The sequence below is a fragment of the Pocillopora verrucosa genome, chromosome 7 (assembly GCF_036669915.1).
Source record: "Pocillopora verrucosa isolate sample1 chromosome 7, ASM3666991v2, whole genome shotgun sequence".
Lineage (NCBI taxonomy): Eukaryota > Metazoa > Cnidaria > Anthozoa > Scleractinia > Pocilloporidae > Pocillopora > Pocillopora verrucosa.
This window is the reverse complement of record NC_089318.1, coordinates 12,737,692-12,751,618: the sequence shown is the minus strand read 5'-3', so window position 1 is coordinate 12,751,618 and position 13,927 is coordinate 12,737,692. Positions and strand designations below refer to the sequence as shown.

The window sequence follows — 13,927 nt, the reverse complement described above, 5'->3', positions numbered from 1 at the left end:
TCAATATACTTATACTACCGTCCTCCCAAGCTCTGAGGCCTTCTCTAGCAAATGATGGGAATGAAAATGTCTGTTTTTTTTTTGTGCTACTCTCTCAACCACTGGTTCTGTCTTAAAATGTTCCTCCTTTTTTTCAGCCTGAAGAGGGAGGGAAACAACAACAGCAGTATAACTCGCAATATCTGGAAAAGATCATTGAAATCTTACAGTCATCTCCATTACTAGCCTATAGACAGGTAGGAGCCAATGGGGTTTTTAAGTCTAACGCTCCCCCCTCGGGAAGTACCCAGTGTTGGCCTTTCAACAAGGGAACTGGGATGGAGTATGGCCATGAAAGTACATCTGAACTTTGTTAAAGTACGACAGAGAATGAGTAAATAAAACTGAAAGTGTTTTGAAGTGCAGAGCATTGTTTCTAAAATCAATTCCACTTGACGCCTGATGCCTGGTTTTTCTTGTAACTTCTTGTGATATTTATCTCAAATTTTCATTTATTTTCAGTCCACAGATGATCTCATGTCTCCGTTCCTTGGACTATTGGAACACGGTCGAGTAAGATAATCTTTATCAGTAGTTATAACCTTTTGATAATACTTTGCAACGCAACACGTTTCACAGAACAGAACTTCTTTGTTTAAAAAAATAGACAGAGACAAAACGTGATTTGAAGCAAGCGAGCTGGTTTTAACATTATGGAGCTTACGCCGGTTGACAGGAAATAATCGAAATATTGTCAATTTTTCGTTTTGAATAATGTGTGATATGTTTTTAATATTTTTACTTCTTTAATTGCTCGCAGAATTTCCAAAGAGGTGATTCATACCTAGATCCCAAACGGTTCGACGAGTGCTTGCATTATCTCCACACGTACGGTAGCCCATCATCCCTTGTGGCGTTCTACGTCAGACACGGACATCTAAAGCTGGCTTGCAGATACATCTTGGACCAGGTATGAAAACATTCTTGCGAAAAAAAACAAACGAGTAAGGTAGAGAAATGTAAGTTTTGTCCTCGTTTTTAGAGTGTTCTAAACCCTTGAAAAGCGCAGAGGTCTGTCATAGTTTAATACTGGTACTACCGATCGTCCTGCCGTGAAAAATCAGTTGATACTGCGCGTGCAACTTTTTTTTCTTCCTTCCTCAGCAATGTTCCGTTGAGGTATTTATCGAAAGTTTGTTTATGCGCCTCGTGATTAAAGGCAAATTTGCGCTGCTGAAGGAACAGATGGAAATTACAGATCCGACTCTACAAGCGTGGATGCCTTATTTGACCGCAGCTTGCAAGTTTTTACTTCGAAGAAGTTTTCACAATCTGTTATATGAAGTGCAGGTGTTTATGAGGGTAAGTCACATGTTCTAACAACATTTAAAAGAGAAATATCGCTTGAGGAATACATGTTTATATGTTTAGAGTGTGAGACTAAACTGAATTCTCTTCCTCTCAGTTTGTGTTTAGGCTTGAAGTGGCTGCCAGAAAAACAGTAGCCATCCCCCCCCCATGCGCGCGCATAAACGAATAAGACGTAACCTCACTGTGATCGAGATTAACCTCCTCGAAGCCCCCTGCCCCTCCCCTAAGGAGGAAGAGCGAAGGAAGTATCCTTGGAAGGGCTAGTGCTCGAAATGTCCGCTTTAGAAACTCTGTACGGTGGCCAATCCACATTACCAACTCAGTTGATCATACCCAATTATTTTGTTATACTTCCCCAACGACGCAGCGCGGCAGCTTCTTTAGAAACTTATCCCCTTTAAAAAATAACATTAACGGGTTTTTAGGCCTTCTATCCTATATTCTGTGCATCAAGCACTGCGATACATTTTCGATTTGAATCATTGGTCCACAAAATTGCATGAACGAATCATTCATACCTCTTACGCCTCTTGCCTTACAAAAATAGCTCCATGAATGACTGCTGATGTGTAGCCAGGGCTGAGTTGTTTGACATCCAGCACCAATACGGCGGATAAAAGTGTCACAACAGCATCAGGGTTTGTTAACGTTTACTCCAGGGTAACCAATTCGGCCTGTTAGTTTATCCTACTCTCTCACAGGCTACCCATCATTGTTGTAACACAGTCCAACTTTCTCTCCTTTATCCTTTCCAGGATTTCTTTCGCGCCGCTCAAACTTGCATCCGATTTTATGAAGGAGTGGCTGGAGGCCCTGTGACGTCCTACGAAGACTTGTACTCAAGACTGCACTACCTCGAGGAAGCCAAACAGCACATCGAAACTGTAATCGCCGAGAAAAAATCTCCCAAGGGAACGTTAAACACAGTGTTTGCGTATTTACGCCAGCGTAGCACGGGCAGTGTAAAGAGTGTGACTGAAGAACCATCTCACTTTGCCATGTCACTGTCGGAGTTGAACAGTCACTTGAACACAATCAATTTACAGATAGAGGTCACTAATTTCATGCACCAGTGTGCGGTAGAAAGAGTAGGACCCGGTCTGCTACGGGCCAGTGAAGGGAGTCGTCTGCCTACCTTATTCGGAAATGGACATGTGAGAGGAGACATGGTCGTGCAGGTAAATGTTGTGTTCTTCGATTAACGCCACAAACAGACATTAGTTTTTAAAAAACTTTCTGTCATGAAGAAAGATGTTAATTTGAAAACGTCAACCCAAATAGGGCATTTTTTTGGTCATATTTATTGAACACTTCCCTTTTAGTTAGAAATGATTGCCACACAGTTCCATATTTTTCGGTCATCATTAGATAGGCCAAACTTTAGATTCAACCGAAATTCCCTTCATACAGCGAGGATCAGAAATTTACGTAAGCGTCTCGTGTATAGATAGTGAATTTCGCACGGGAGAAACAGTATTCTCTGATGCTTCTTACGTTATCGACTAGGTTTTCATTTCTTGATTGAATATGTACAAGGCAGACTGTGATCGACCGCGGTATCTTTCTCAAGTACTCCACCATAAGAGTCCATTGTGTTTACCTGACCCTACGTTTATTCGCCAAAACGTCTATTGTACACCTTACATCAAGAAAAGTTTACACTTTTAACTATTTCTTGTACTAGATAATTTGGTTCCATCAACAGAGTTGATGATATAAATTTGCCACCGCAAAGAGTTTTTTAAGCTGACTTCTCGACTTAATTCACTCTAATGAACAGCTAACGCTCGAGACGTCGCGTTAGAAACTCTCCACTATGGCTAAGTTAAATTATCAACTTCGTTGATAAAACTAAATTATCTTAGTTGTAATACCTTGTGTGTGACGAAGCACCAAAGTTTTGTTGGGAAACTACCCCTTATATTTCTCGTGATGAGGTTTCCGCATTTACACTTTAGTATAATTACACACAGAATTCACTTAGGTTTGGTGTAATGTTGTCAGTAGGGTTTTTTGTATTTTTTTTTTTCTTATCTGAAGTCAAGTATTTATATGATTTTTCAAGTGCATCAGTAGCTTATGGAGTTTCTCTATAGTACTTTGTTTATTATCGTTTAGGTTCTTCTTGCTGGAACATCAATTCAAGATGGTTTTAGTTTGGCGAGTCGGATAATTCAGGTTTGTTTCTGAATTCTGTTGTCGTTGTTATTAGTAGAGAGTCTGGTGAATCTTGGATGGTGTCGAACTTTGTCCTAATACACAATCATTTCGGTCGTTTTTTACGTACCTTCACTTTCAGTTTTTCCCTCGTCTCATTTTGAAACAAACGTAAGATCACTGTCAACAAAGCATATTTCGGTTGAATGTCGTAAAACCAAGACCATAGTTATTATGTCGGTCGATGCAAAGAGAGGAAAATTTCTCAAAGAATCATTAAGAAATCAAAGGAAAAACAAGCAAACTGCCCGAAGTGCATTAAAGTGTGGGTGAATACGTCCGGATTTGTTCCATTTTTCATCTGAGGAGTGTGCAGGATGGCGGGAGTTTTCTAAACCACTCATAGTGTGAGCTAAACCAAAGTTAATGCAATCCCTAAATTAATAATTTCCCAGTAAGGGTTTTTTTGTAGTCTGAAGACTTGATTATCGTGTGTCTTACCTCTCAGGATTATAACCTTCCGGCGGCTCGTGTTTACGTAGACACTGGCCGCTCGCTGGCTCGACAATACAAGTATTCACTCATTGAGGAACTTCTGCATTTCTCAGGAGAGACTGGACAAGTAACAGACAAATGCCACGACGACATCATTTTGGCATGCGTCAGCATCGTGGCTGCTGACCAAAGTCAGGTGGGCTCTGTTTTATCGAGGATATGTTCACTGATTGTGTTTGTCTATTTTAATTTTCGTTTGTAAATATGCGAGTGTCCTTTCTAATAAAATCGTAACCTTTCTTCGCAGGCAAAGTACCTGGAAGGACTGATAAAACATTTAAAGACCGACATCAACAAGGTAAAACAGTATTCTCCCTAAGAGTAAAGAAGTTAATTAAGGCCAGTTTGGAATAAAGAAATTATCATTGAGAAACCATGTGGGATTTTAATTATTACTGGCCAAGATGGGAAGATAAAGGGGGTAGGGCTCTAAAGAAACTGTGCTGCTGCGTGGGTGCGGGTTATTCCATGATGAATATAGGGGATACGTTACTAAAGAAACTGTGCTGTTGCGTTAGTGCGGGTTATTGTATGATGAATATAGAGGATACGTTACCAAAGAAACTGTGGAGCTACGTCGGTGGGGGGAAGGGTGCGGAGGTACCCGGGATGATGTAACTCGCTCGAGGATATAAATGTATAACAAAAAATGAGTAAGATGATAAAGAGGATTTTAACGTTGCAGATAGTTTTATTTCCCACTACTAGTATCTGGTTTGGTTAATAAAGCGGCTGACAAGGCTGAGGGCTCTTTCATCCTTTTGAAACCACATGTAACCCATATAAAGTTTAAGATGATCAGGGTTGAATTTATCCTCACTCTGTCGTTCACAAGTCGTAGGAAGAATTTGTGAGCATTTGGTAACAGCACTCTTACAGATTTCGGGGTTGCCATTTTCAATCGAGTGTCGGAAGTATTACGAGAATTATGTTTGGTTTTCCATTGCTCCGTGATTGGTCAGAAGAATTGAACCACTTTCTCAAACAATCGGATTCAGACAATTTCTTGTTTTTATTTTGAGTTCTAATTGGCTCTTTGTTATATTCTCCTTTCATCTGATTGGTGATTGTGATTACTTTGATTTCGTTATACGACCCTCAGTCGAATTGCCTTCCATTCGACATAACCTGTGTTTATAAGTCTTTCTCCATTTATCATTTTTTCGTTTTTTCTTTCCTTAAGATAAGCGCTTTCATCATGTGCGGCAAGCTGAAATCCGCCTACCTAATCGCTGTCCAAGGTAATCGTGTGGACGCCATTCGAGAAATCGCCGATGTGGCGGAGAAATCAGGTCAAAGCAAAATGGTGGAGATATGTTGCAAGTTTTTGACACAGTACGAGAAGCAGAGGGCTGCCACGGAGCGCCGAACCGCTGTACAACGAAAACACGGGGCAGAATCAAACAGATAACGCCCAACCGGACGATTTGGTTGGTGATGCTGTGACCCATGCCATGGGGAATGAGGAGAGTTTTCGACTGATTGTTTTGACCCCCTCCCCTTCCTTAGAAAAAAAATGATGGAAAATTACCAAACAATTAGACATAACAACCGAGGAAACATAACGTATCATGTTTGGCTCGAAATTCTAGAAAATCGTTTCGATCAATATAGGGAAAACTTATTAAAAAATAGGCAAATTTTGTACAAGTATTTTTTCATTGAAAAATGGGCATTAAACTAGAAAATTATGAAATGAGAGACATTGAAAAATTTATATTCGTATATTTATTTCAGCTGATCTATAGACCTTCGGTCACATATGGAATTCAAAGTGTATTCAATAAATTGTGCAAACCATCTATTGAAGTTAAATTCCTGGTTATAGTATGTCAGTATTTTGTCGTTACTCATCTCTAATATCCATCACGATAAAAAGTGAATTCGTTTTAATGAAGAAGAAAACGATTGCCGAGGCAGCAATTAAGGTGAACAGGAGAAGTGGTAGCTCTCGTCCAAAGAGGTTTTTCAGTTTCGTAAATAAAAATTAATGCAGAGAATAAAATGGCTGTAATTGTGATGACAAGTAGTTTCACAGTCGAAGCGGGATTTAGTGGTGAGAGGAGGGGGCCTCGGCCTACCCACCCAGCCTTATTTTGTGTGTTGTTATGCACTGAAACTGTTTTTATTTCTTTTTTGTGTGAGTTCGTTTAGGATTTTAGTTTTGTTTATTTGTTTGCTTATTCTATTTTGTGAAGTTTTCCTCATTTCTGATATATTTCGTGTTGATAGATATACATATGTATATATATATATATGATCAACCCTGACAATTTTAAAGCTCCTTACTGGATAACCTGAAAAAAATTCGCGCTAAACTTCAAATGTGACAGGCGTTCTTCTATGTAGTAACGAGGAACACTGGAATTGAACATTATCCAGCGGTGTGCTGTGCTGCATTATCAGGAGAGTATGTTCACAAAGATGGGTGGAAGAGTAGGGGGCTCACGCTCTCGCCACAGTGATGTTAGTTAGGAAATTTTCTGGATCCGTCCCAGCAAATATAACTACTAGTTACGTCTGAAGACACCCCTATTTTTTCAGAGGATTGGGGCAAAGGGTTTTGTTCTCTCGTTACCCTTCCCCCGAAACAGCCACCGAAAACTGTAGTGGACCTTAAGTTTGTGGAAGTGTATGGACTTCATATAAACAAATCCAAACTAAAATAAAATAATTATCAATTTGAGTGAACTGGAGTAAACCTTTCTGTTGCGCAGTGGTGTAACACAGTTGACATGTTGTTTCTTTGTGCTTGGTAGAGAGTGGGGTGGAGGGCCATCATTAATTAAGTTGTAGCCAACTGATGACGGCCAGGAAATAGCATCCTCACTAGCTGCGAACCTAAAAAAATCGCACCATGAGAAGAAAGCGGTTTGAAGGAAATATTTAACTAAATAAAGAGATAAAGAGAACGCGGGCCGAATGATTTAAAATGCTGGCCGCCTAAAGGAGTCTGGCAATAAGCGGGGCAGTTTTATAGGTTCATTCCTTTGACCGTTAGGAGTGAGCAGTAACAAATTACTCATGACAATATGACCCCCGCATCACACATTGAGGTCATGAGAATAAAGGAAATGACTACCGACTAAAGAAGCTCCTGACTGTGCAACACATTCTCCTTGTCAGCGGCTTAGGAAATGTAGAGTGAACACTGGAAAATATGTAAAATGGTTAAAGGGTGTTGAGGCTTAAGATGTAGGTGATTAGAAGGTTGACTCGGTAATGTGGAGATGGCTTAAAGATGAAGGCAACTGTAGAAAATTAGTCAGACGTAGATAAAGACAGACTGGACTTCTCATTCTGAGCTGATCATCCGAACATTAATCCTGAACTGTGTCTGGTTGTAAATTCCACTAGAAAAAATGTAACATAGCTGGAGCAAGCGATCTTAACTTAGTTTATTGAATACCTCTTCGTATTTATTCAAGCTACATTGCATCCCCAGTGTTATCCATACAAATTCACATTAAAGATTACATCAGTCAAATTGACTCTCAAGACCAGAGAGAAAGGTCCACAGCCTTCTTTTCCCCAGCCCGTGAGTGGTGCATGTTAAACTTTGAGAAGGCTAAAAAAAACACAAGTGGTAATTGTGGCTGAAATATTTCTTTAAGATATTTAATATGTTTAAGTAACATAATGTTTGAATGCTGATTTGCTGATTTTCTTAGACAAAACAATGGAGATCAGCAAGAATTGTCTGAGAGTTTTCCCAGCCTAAATCTACGGTGACACTCAAAAATGAGTCCGCGCCCCATACCCAGGAACGTTTCCTAAAGGTAAAGATATCTTGGGCTCGAAATTACAAGAGTCCTCCGTCTCTTAATGATTAAACTCTTTCTGCATCCGCGTTTTGCTATTCTACCAAAATGTATCCCATGGCCCTTATACGTTTCTCTTCATTATCTGATTGCAGCCGTGCTTCGTTACCACACGAACTGTCGTAATCAGGTAAACCGCCTGTACCAAATCCAATCCGTGATGTGCAAAATAAGCAACGGCGGGCTCGGTAGAAGAGGTCGCCAATAATACCAATTCTAGCTTTTGAATATTGGTTGCGGTTACAAACAACATTAAAACCTTCCCTGTTGCAATGAAGCTGCAAAGAGGCCTGTGAACCAATCAACTCTTTCCATGTGTCACGACCCAGTAAGGTTGAGCGGTATTGCCCATCAGCAATCAATGTATACAAAGAGTTAGCCTTCTTGTTAATCACGATAAAGTTGAGCTGATTTCCAATCTTCATACCGAGACAGATCTTGGAGAAGGATGTGTCCCAGTAGGTAGGCAGTTTCGTTTCCAGTTCGTCAAACCCAGTCTCCCCTCCGGGAAGGTTGTATACTTCGTAATCCTTCCAATAATGCGAGTTAAAATGAAAGGTGGGTTGAAAAAGAGTAATGAAACAGTGGTTCAGCTCCTCTGTGAAAACATTTTGCAAATCGATCCTAAATCTCAGTTTATTAAATTCATTTCGATATCACTGGTGCTGTTTCTAGTTTCATTTCCTCTCAGCAGAGCGAAATATTTACAAATCACATTTTTTTCGCTCTAAATTGCCTTCATCTCTTTCTCTGGGAATCAGACTCAATTCAGATTTGAGTATTCTAATTGAGGTATTTACATATTGCACTAACTTTTTATGACCCGAATCCTATTATTAGGTGATTTAGTTGTATGATGTCGAAACGGATGATACCAAGTGCATCATCTAACATCATAGGTGTGACTTCAGACCAAATCGCCCTTAACTCACTTCAATTAAACTGTACAAGGGAACAGGCCGGACGCGTTCACCGTGCTAATCTCCATCTCATCGTTACTAATCAGACCAAGCTTTAATTGTCCTTAATTGAGTGTCGTGAGTAATCCGCTTCAAATGCTAATTAACTCAGACTAATTCCGAGTTGAAATTGGTCACTCGCGTTTCCCAGCGCCTAAGGCATGCGCAGTTTACTTGACAACTCCGAGGTCACTTTGTCTTCTCATAATTTCTTTTTTTTTTTCCTGATCCGCCGTTATGATAGCTTTGGTTATGGTTCTACAAGACTCAATCAAAAAGCGCTCTAATTCCTAATCATTCCGCGAAGAGAGCGATTCCCTTTTTTAACGTAGTTACTATCGTCATCATCATCATCATCATCGTTATCGTCATCGTCATCGTTATCGCCATTATTATCATCATCTTTATTGTCATCGTCATCGTTGTCATTGCAGTTGTCGTCGTCATCGCTATCGTTATCGGTATCGTCATCGTCATCGTCATCATTTATCACTTATTTTGTAAATTTTCCCACGCGCTTCTTTAACATTTATAGTCATTAAATAAAGCCACTTATTTCAGTGGGTTACGAAGTCTTGGAGGCATTACGGCTTCGTGAATCTCAACAAAAGCACACACATATATACAGAAGGAATTAAACAACAAAAACCGAACCAAAAAAAACCAACAGAAAAACTATGGCACCTCGGTGCCGTTAATCTTCATGACCGGCGTCTATCCTCCAAATCCACATCCAAAATCTCCCATGTGACAGAAAACGGAGGTTGGCTCTGAGCCAAGATACAGGGTAACTAGTTGGCTGACATTAGACCTGGTGACCAAGGACAAAGAAAACCACTTAACATATAAAACAGATACAGTTAACTGCTATACATGTACGCTTTGAATCATGACTCGATGTAGTCCCAGCATAAATAATGACTAGTAACATGTTATGAATTTAATTTTTGTTCGTAAATCTTCTCCTCACCCAATCTCCTCGATCGAAGGACGATTAGGCTTTCTCTTCAGAATTTCCCTGCGTGAGGAAGACTAGGCCTAGGATTCGGCTAAATTTCTCCTAATGAATAACTTCGTACCGGGTCACTATTCCTTACTACTTTTCGTATGGCTTTGCAACTTATTCGATAATATTTTTTTCTAACAAAAATAAACTAGGCCTTACTCTAGAGGGATAGCAAGAGCATAGAAGAGCTGACTGCATTATCTCTTAGTCATGGGCCAGGAATCTCAAAAATGACCTTTCGGTAGCACGGGTGAAGTAACACTACTATGCATATTTGTAAATTGCAATTAATCTAGTTTAATATTATATATAACATATATGATGAGTTGCTGAACAGTTTTTCTGGTCTAAATCTATTCCGTGGTCAGTCTATAGACCTCAATTTAGTTACTTTTGGGAAAACGTAGTTTTCGCGATCCAAACTTAGTCACTTTGTGTTTATGTATCTACCTTACGAAGTCTTTTAAGTATATCATCCTTAAAATAAATTGATAAATTTGGTAAACTTAATGCAGAACACTTTACTCTTCACCTACCGCACAAATATTTTTGTACGTCTCAATCTTCCTATTTCGAAATACCTACTAACAAGGATTTTCTTACTCCAAAATCCCGAAAATGTGCGACCCTACTCTAATAACTCTATTGAAAATGCAATCCTATCATAGTCGACCCAGTCGTAAAAATGCGACCGCTTCGAGCTTCCTGTTAGCAAATTAGAAGGAACTAACCCCTCCCACTCCTCCTTTGGGTTATTTGCAATGGCTTGATAATGTTGTTGCTGCTTAGAACCAAGAAACATTTTTAGAAAGATACTTACATAAAGACGTCATAATGTTCCTTGCAAGATGTTACTTTTACTGAAAAGCAAAAAGGAAGTGTTCACCATCTTAAACCCCTTAAAGTATCTGACAAAACTGTCTTTAATAATCTTAGTTCTGATTTTATTGATTTCCATGGCCAACGATAGATTCCTATTACCAAAGTTTCCTTTTTTATTCAATGCTATGGATTTAAATATTAACGTCATTTCCTTCTTTTGTCAGTGTGTGTTCAGGTATAACAAAGTTCTTGACTAAGCATATTGCATATTTTTTAAGAAACAAAAAAGAAGGGAGAAAAAACAGTTCTCTCTTTTCCGAGACGGAATCAAATTGCATGGATCCCTTCCCGCCATCCAAAGGGTGCAAGAGGAACTTCAGAGGCATAAAGATTTAACAATAACTTTAGCAGAACAATTTGAATTTTTCACGACAACATATTTTTAAGAGAAGGACTAATGATAGGGTCATTACCCTTTTTACAATATTCTCCCACATAACATTTTTTACAGAGACCATGACGAGCTTTGCTCACCAAAAGAACTTATGCAAATGAGGCTGAGGCAGATCTGAGATCCGCCTGGCAATTATTAACTGTAAGAGAACAACTGACTTCGCGCCCACAGAACGACCGAGGTGTTGTGGATAAATTTTCAGTAATTACTTTTTTGGCACTTTTCGGCTTCCAAATTGCGTGGCGAGAGTAACCCAAAACCCTAAAGTAGACCCTTCTTGTCACAATACGAATGTTTTTCAGATAGGGACACGCGTTAATGTCAGCTTTACTCGCGTGATTGCATTTTTAAAGGTTAAACCCACGCGTGGAACTAACAACTCAAGTTTACTTTAAAGCGCACAATGTAAGCCAAAGAAATTTTATAATTTAACTCCATGATCGAAATTTTGTTTACAAAGGATAATAATGGATCGACATCGACCTAGAGTGTCAGCTTCACTCGCGGGGAGTCAACCATTTTCTCTTGCCCCTTGCGCAACATAGAATGCAAATTTGCTGACCCACTTTATTGATACACACAACTCGACAGTCGTTAAGAGTTGAAAAAGATGAAGTTTTTTACCAAAACCATGTATTTCCGATTTTTAAACGCTAACAAAAATGTAGTAATGGTATGTCCACTCCGGAAAATAATACCGCAAACAACAGCAAGCCCTAAACGCGATGAGAACACTCATGGATCACACAGCGTAACAGAACTCGTTTTGCTTGTTTGTGTGGGTTTTTACCAATAATATTGGCCTGTAAAGAAATATATAACGGAGTTTTTTTGCACCCTCCGCCGGCACCATACAATTGGCTAAATGCTATGGAAGTAATTTACTTTAAAGAGATCATTAAAGGAGTAAAATCTTTAAAAAAATTTTCCTGCAGTGGTTTCCTGGCGCGTCACTGCGAACACAGCGAACCTCATGTGTAAGGCTGCGAGAAAATAAAAAAGGACGAGTAGAAAAAGTTCTTTACTCACAAATCTCTTTTGCAATCTATGACCGATTTTACATCTCGTGTCTGAAGCAAGAGTTGGAAATGTAAATGCAATTTAATACGTTACGAGAAGAGGTATTTTACTCGTTGGTAATTTTATTCCTAAATTCGTTATTTATTTTTAATTGAAACATCACGGGATTTGAGGACAAACATCACCAAGGCAAACACAACCTCGACGTAAAAATTACCAGGTGAAAAAAAGGGAAAGGTTCTGCCTTCAGATAACAACAGCCCAAATAGGACTGACTACCCGAGAGAGACAGAACCAAGTGAAAAAAAAAGGAAAGGTTCTGCCTTCAGATAACAACGGCCCAAATAGGACTGACTACCTAAGAGAGGCAGAGCCAGGTGGAAAAAAAAGGAAAGGTTCTGCCTTCAGATAACAACAGCCCAGACAGAACTGGCTACCCAAGAGAGACAGAACCAGGTGGAAAAAAAAAGGAAAGGTTCTGCTTTCAGATAACAGCAGCTCACATACGAATGACAAAACCGGGAAAAAAATTAAAAAATGAAGGTTCTTCCCTCACGGAGATAAGTCAGGTAACTAAAGACTGATTACCCGAGAGAGTGGGTAAGAAATAATAAAAGAACTTGGTCATGGCACTTTAGCTAGGGGTAGTAACAACTCTTCACTGTAACAGAATTCTTATAAAATGGACATACTCTGTGAGTGATAATGGGAGATGTGGTTGTAATGGTTATGCTGAAGAACTTTTTGTCGCACAATGTCTACACCAGGTCTCTGATTCCATGTATCCAGCATGGTACTAATCATGTTTGGAACAACTGAATCCAGAAAATTTTATGTCCAGCTTACATACCACAGCTTTTTGTTTGAGTTCTGATGCAATGCCAACAGGGAGAACAAACTCTCCTGTCACCATAACACAACTATATTATGCCTAGTTATTTAAATAATTTATTAGTTAGAAATTCAGAAATTCATAATCAAGCCACTAGACATTCAAATATAAGTCTGATGTGCCCTAAGGATAAACGAAAATCAGAAGGAGGTCATACTTTCACTATTAGGACTATAAAGGACAGGAATTGTATGAATGCTAATATAAGAAATAATGGCTCGCTTGCAAGTTTTAAGCACCATGTTTTTAAATCCTTTCTAGCTGAACAAAAGGCTGCAATGTGCCTTAGACCGTAATTTTGTATATATGAATTATTTCTTATATTTTATCTTTTTAATATGGTATATATTATTGTTATTAGTTGTAGCATCTATATTTTGTAATTGTTTGAGGGCCACAGAGTCATCAGTGTCTTTGGGCTACTGTTAAGTGTTTGTTACCATCTCTAAATAAAGCCTATTATTATTATTATTATTATTATTATTATTATTATTATTATTGTTATTGTAACCATAGATTATCTAGTTTAGCAAAAACGGATAATGGTTAACATAAGACTTTGTCTTAAAGTGATTCCTCAGAAAAAAAAAAGTTATCAAACAATTTTTTTAAACTTTCCTTAAATGTTCCCTCTCATTGTTTGTTTTGAAAAATACAATAAAAGAGATAGTTCAGTGTGCTTGTTTAATTAACTCTTTAACTCCTAAGAGTGACTAGCATCTAATTTCTCCTTAAAATATCACCCCTGAATCATGCAGTAAGGTCATGAGAATAACGAAAATTATCAGCATCAAAAGAGGCTGTTGATTGTTAAACAAATTCTCCTTGTCAGTACCTTAGGAAATGTTTGGGGAACAGTATGGAGAATACCTTAACTGATATTAGGGTATA

At 38.8% G+C, this 13,927-nt stretch overlaps 2 protein-coding genes across 2 annotated transcripts in view; one reads left to right on the top strand and one right to left on the bottom strand.

Moving 5' to 3' along the window:
* LOC131795894 (zinc finger FYVE domain-containing protein 26) overlaps window positions 1-5,864 on the top strand; it is a 39,966-nt gene extending 34,102 nt beyond the window's left edge. Inside the window, 9 exon segments of the mRNA XM_059113494.2 lie at window positions 138-236; window positions 502-552; window positions 800-949; window positions 1,144-1,341; window positions 2,106-2,528; window positions 3,469-3,528; window positions 4,016-4,198; window positions 4,310-4,360; window positions 5,246-5,864. Coding sequence (XP_058969477.2) covers window positions 138-236; window positions 502-552; window positions 800-949; window positions 1,144-1,341; window positions 2,106-2,528; window positions 3,469-3,528; window positions 4,016-4,198; window positions 4,310-4,360; window positions 5,246-5,473 — 1,443 coding nt within the window. The 3' untranslated portion in view covers window positions 5,474-5,864.
* Window positions 5,865-7,507: 1,643 nt separating this feature from the next.
* On the bottom strand, window positions 7,508-12,936 carry LOC131795923 (uncharacterized). Its single transcript, XM_066170165.1, has 3 exons — window positions 12,837-12,936; window positions 9,179-9,334; window positions 7,508-8,481 (listed from the first exon to the last, which is right to left on the bottom strand). Exons 1-3 carry the CDS (start codon window positions 12,934-12,936, stop codon window positions 7,919-7,921), a joined length of 819 nt encoding a protein of 272 aa, XP_066026262.1. The 3' UTR covers window positions 7,508-7,918.
* Window positions 12,937-13,927: the final 991 nt, after the last annotated feature.

What these genes read in the sequence shown, in the direction of transcription:
- LOC131795923 (XM_066170165.1), bottom strand. Translation starts at nt 12,936, where the DNA reads ATGCTGGATACATGGAATCAGAGACCTGGTGTAGACATTGTGCGACAA. An exon ending in CTCCCATTATCACTCACAGA is followed by an intron (nt 9,335 to 12,836) that starts GTATGTCCATTT and finishes TTACAAAATAAG; the next exon opens with TGATAAATGATGACGATGAC. An exon ending in TGATGATGATGATGACGATA is followed by an intron (nt 8,482 to 9,178) that starts GTAACTACGTTA and finishes ATGTTTTCACAG; the next exon opens with AGGAGCTGAACCACTGTTTC.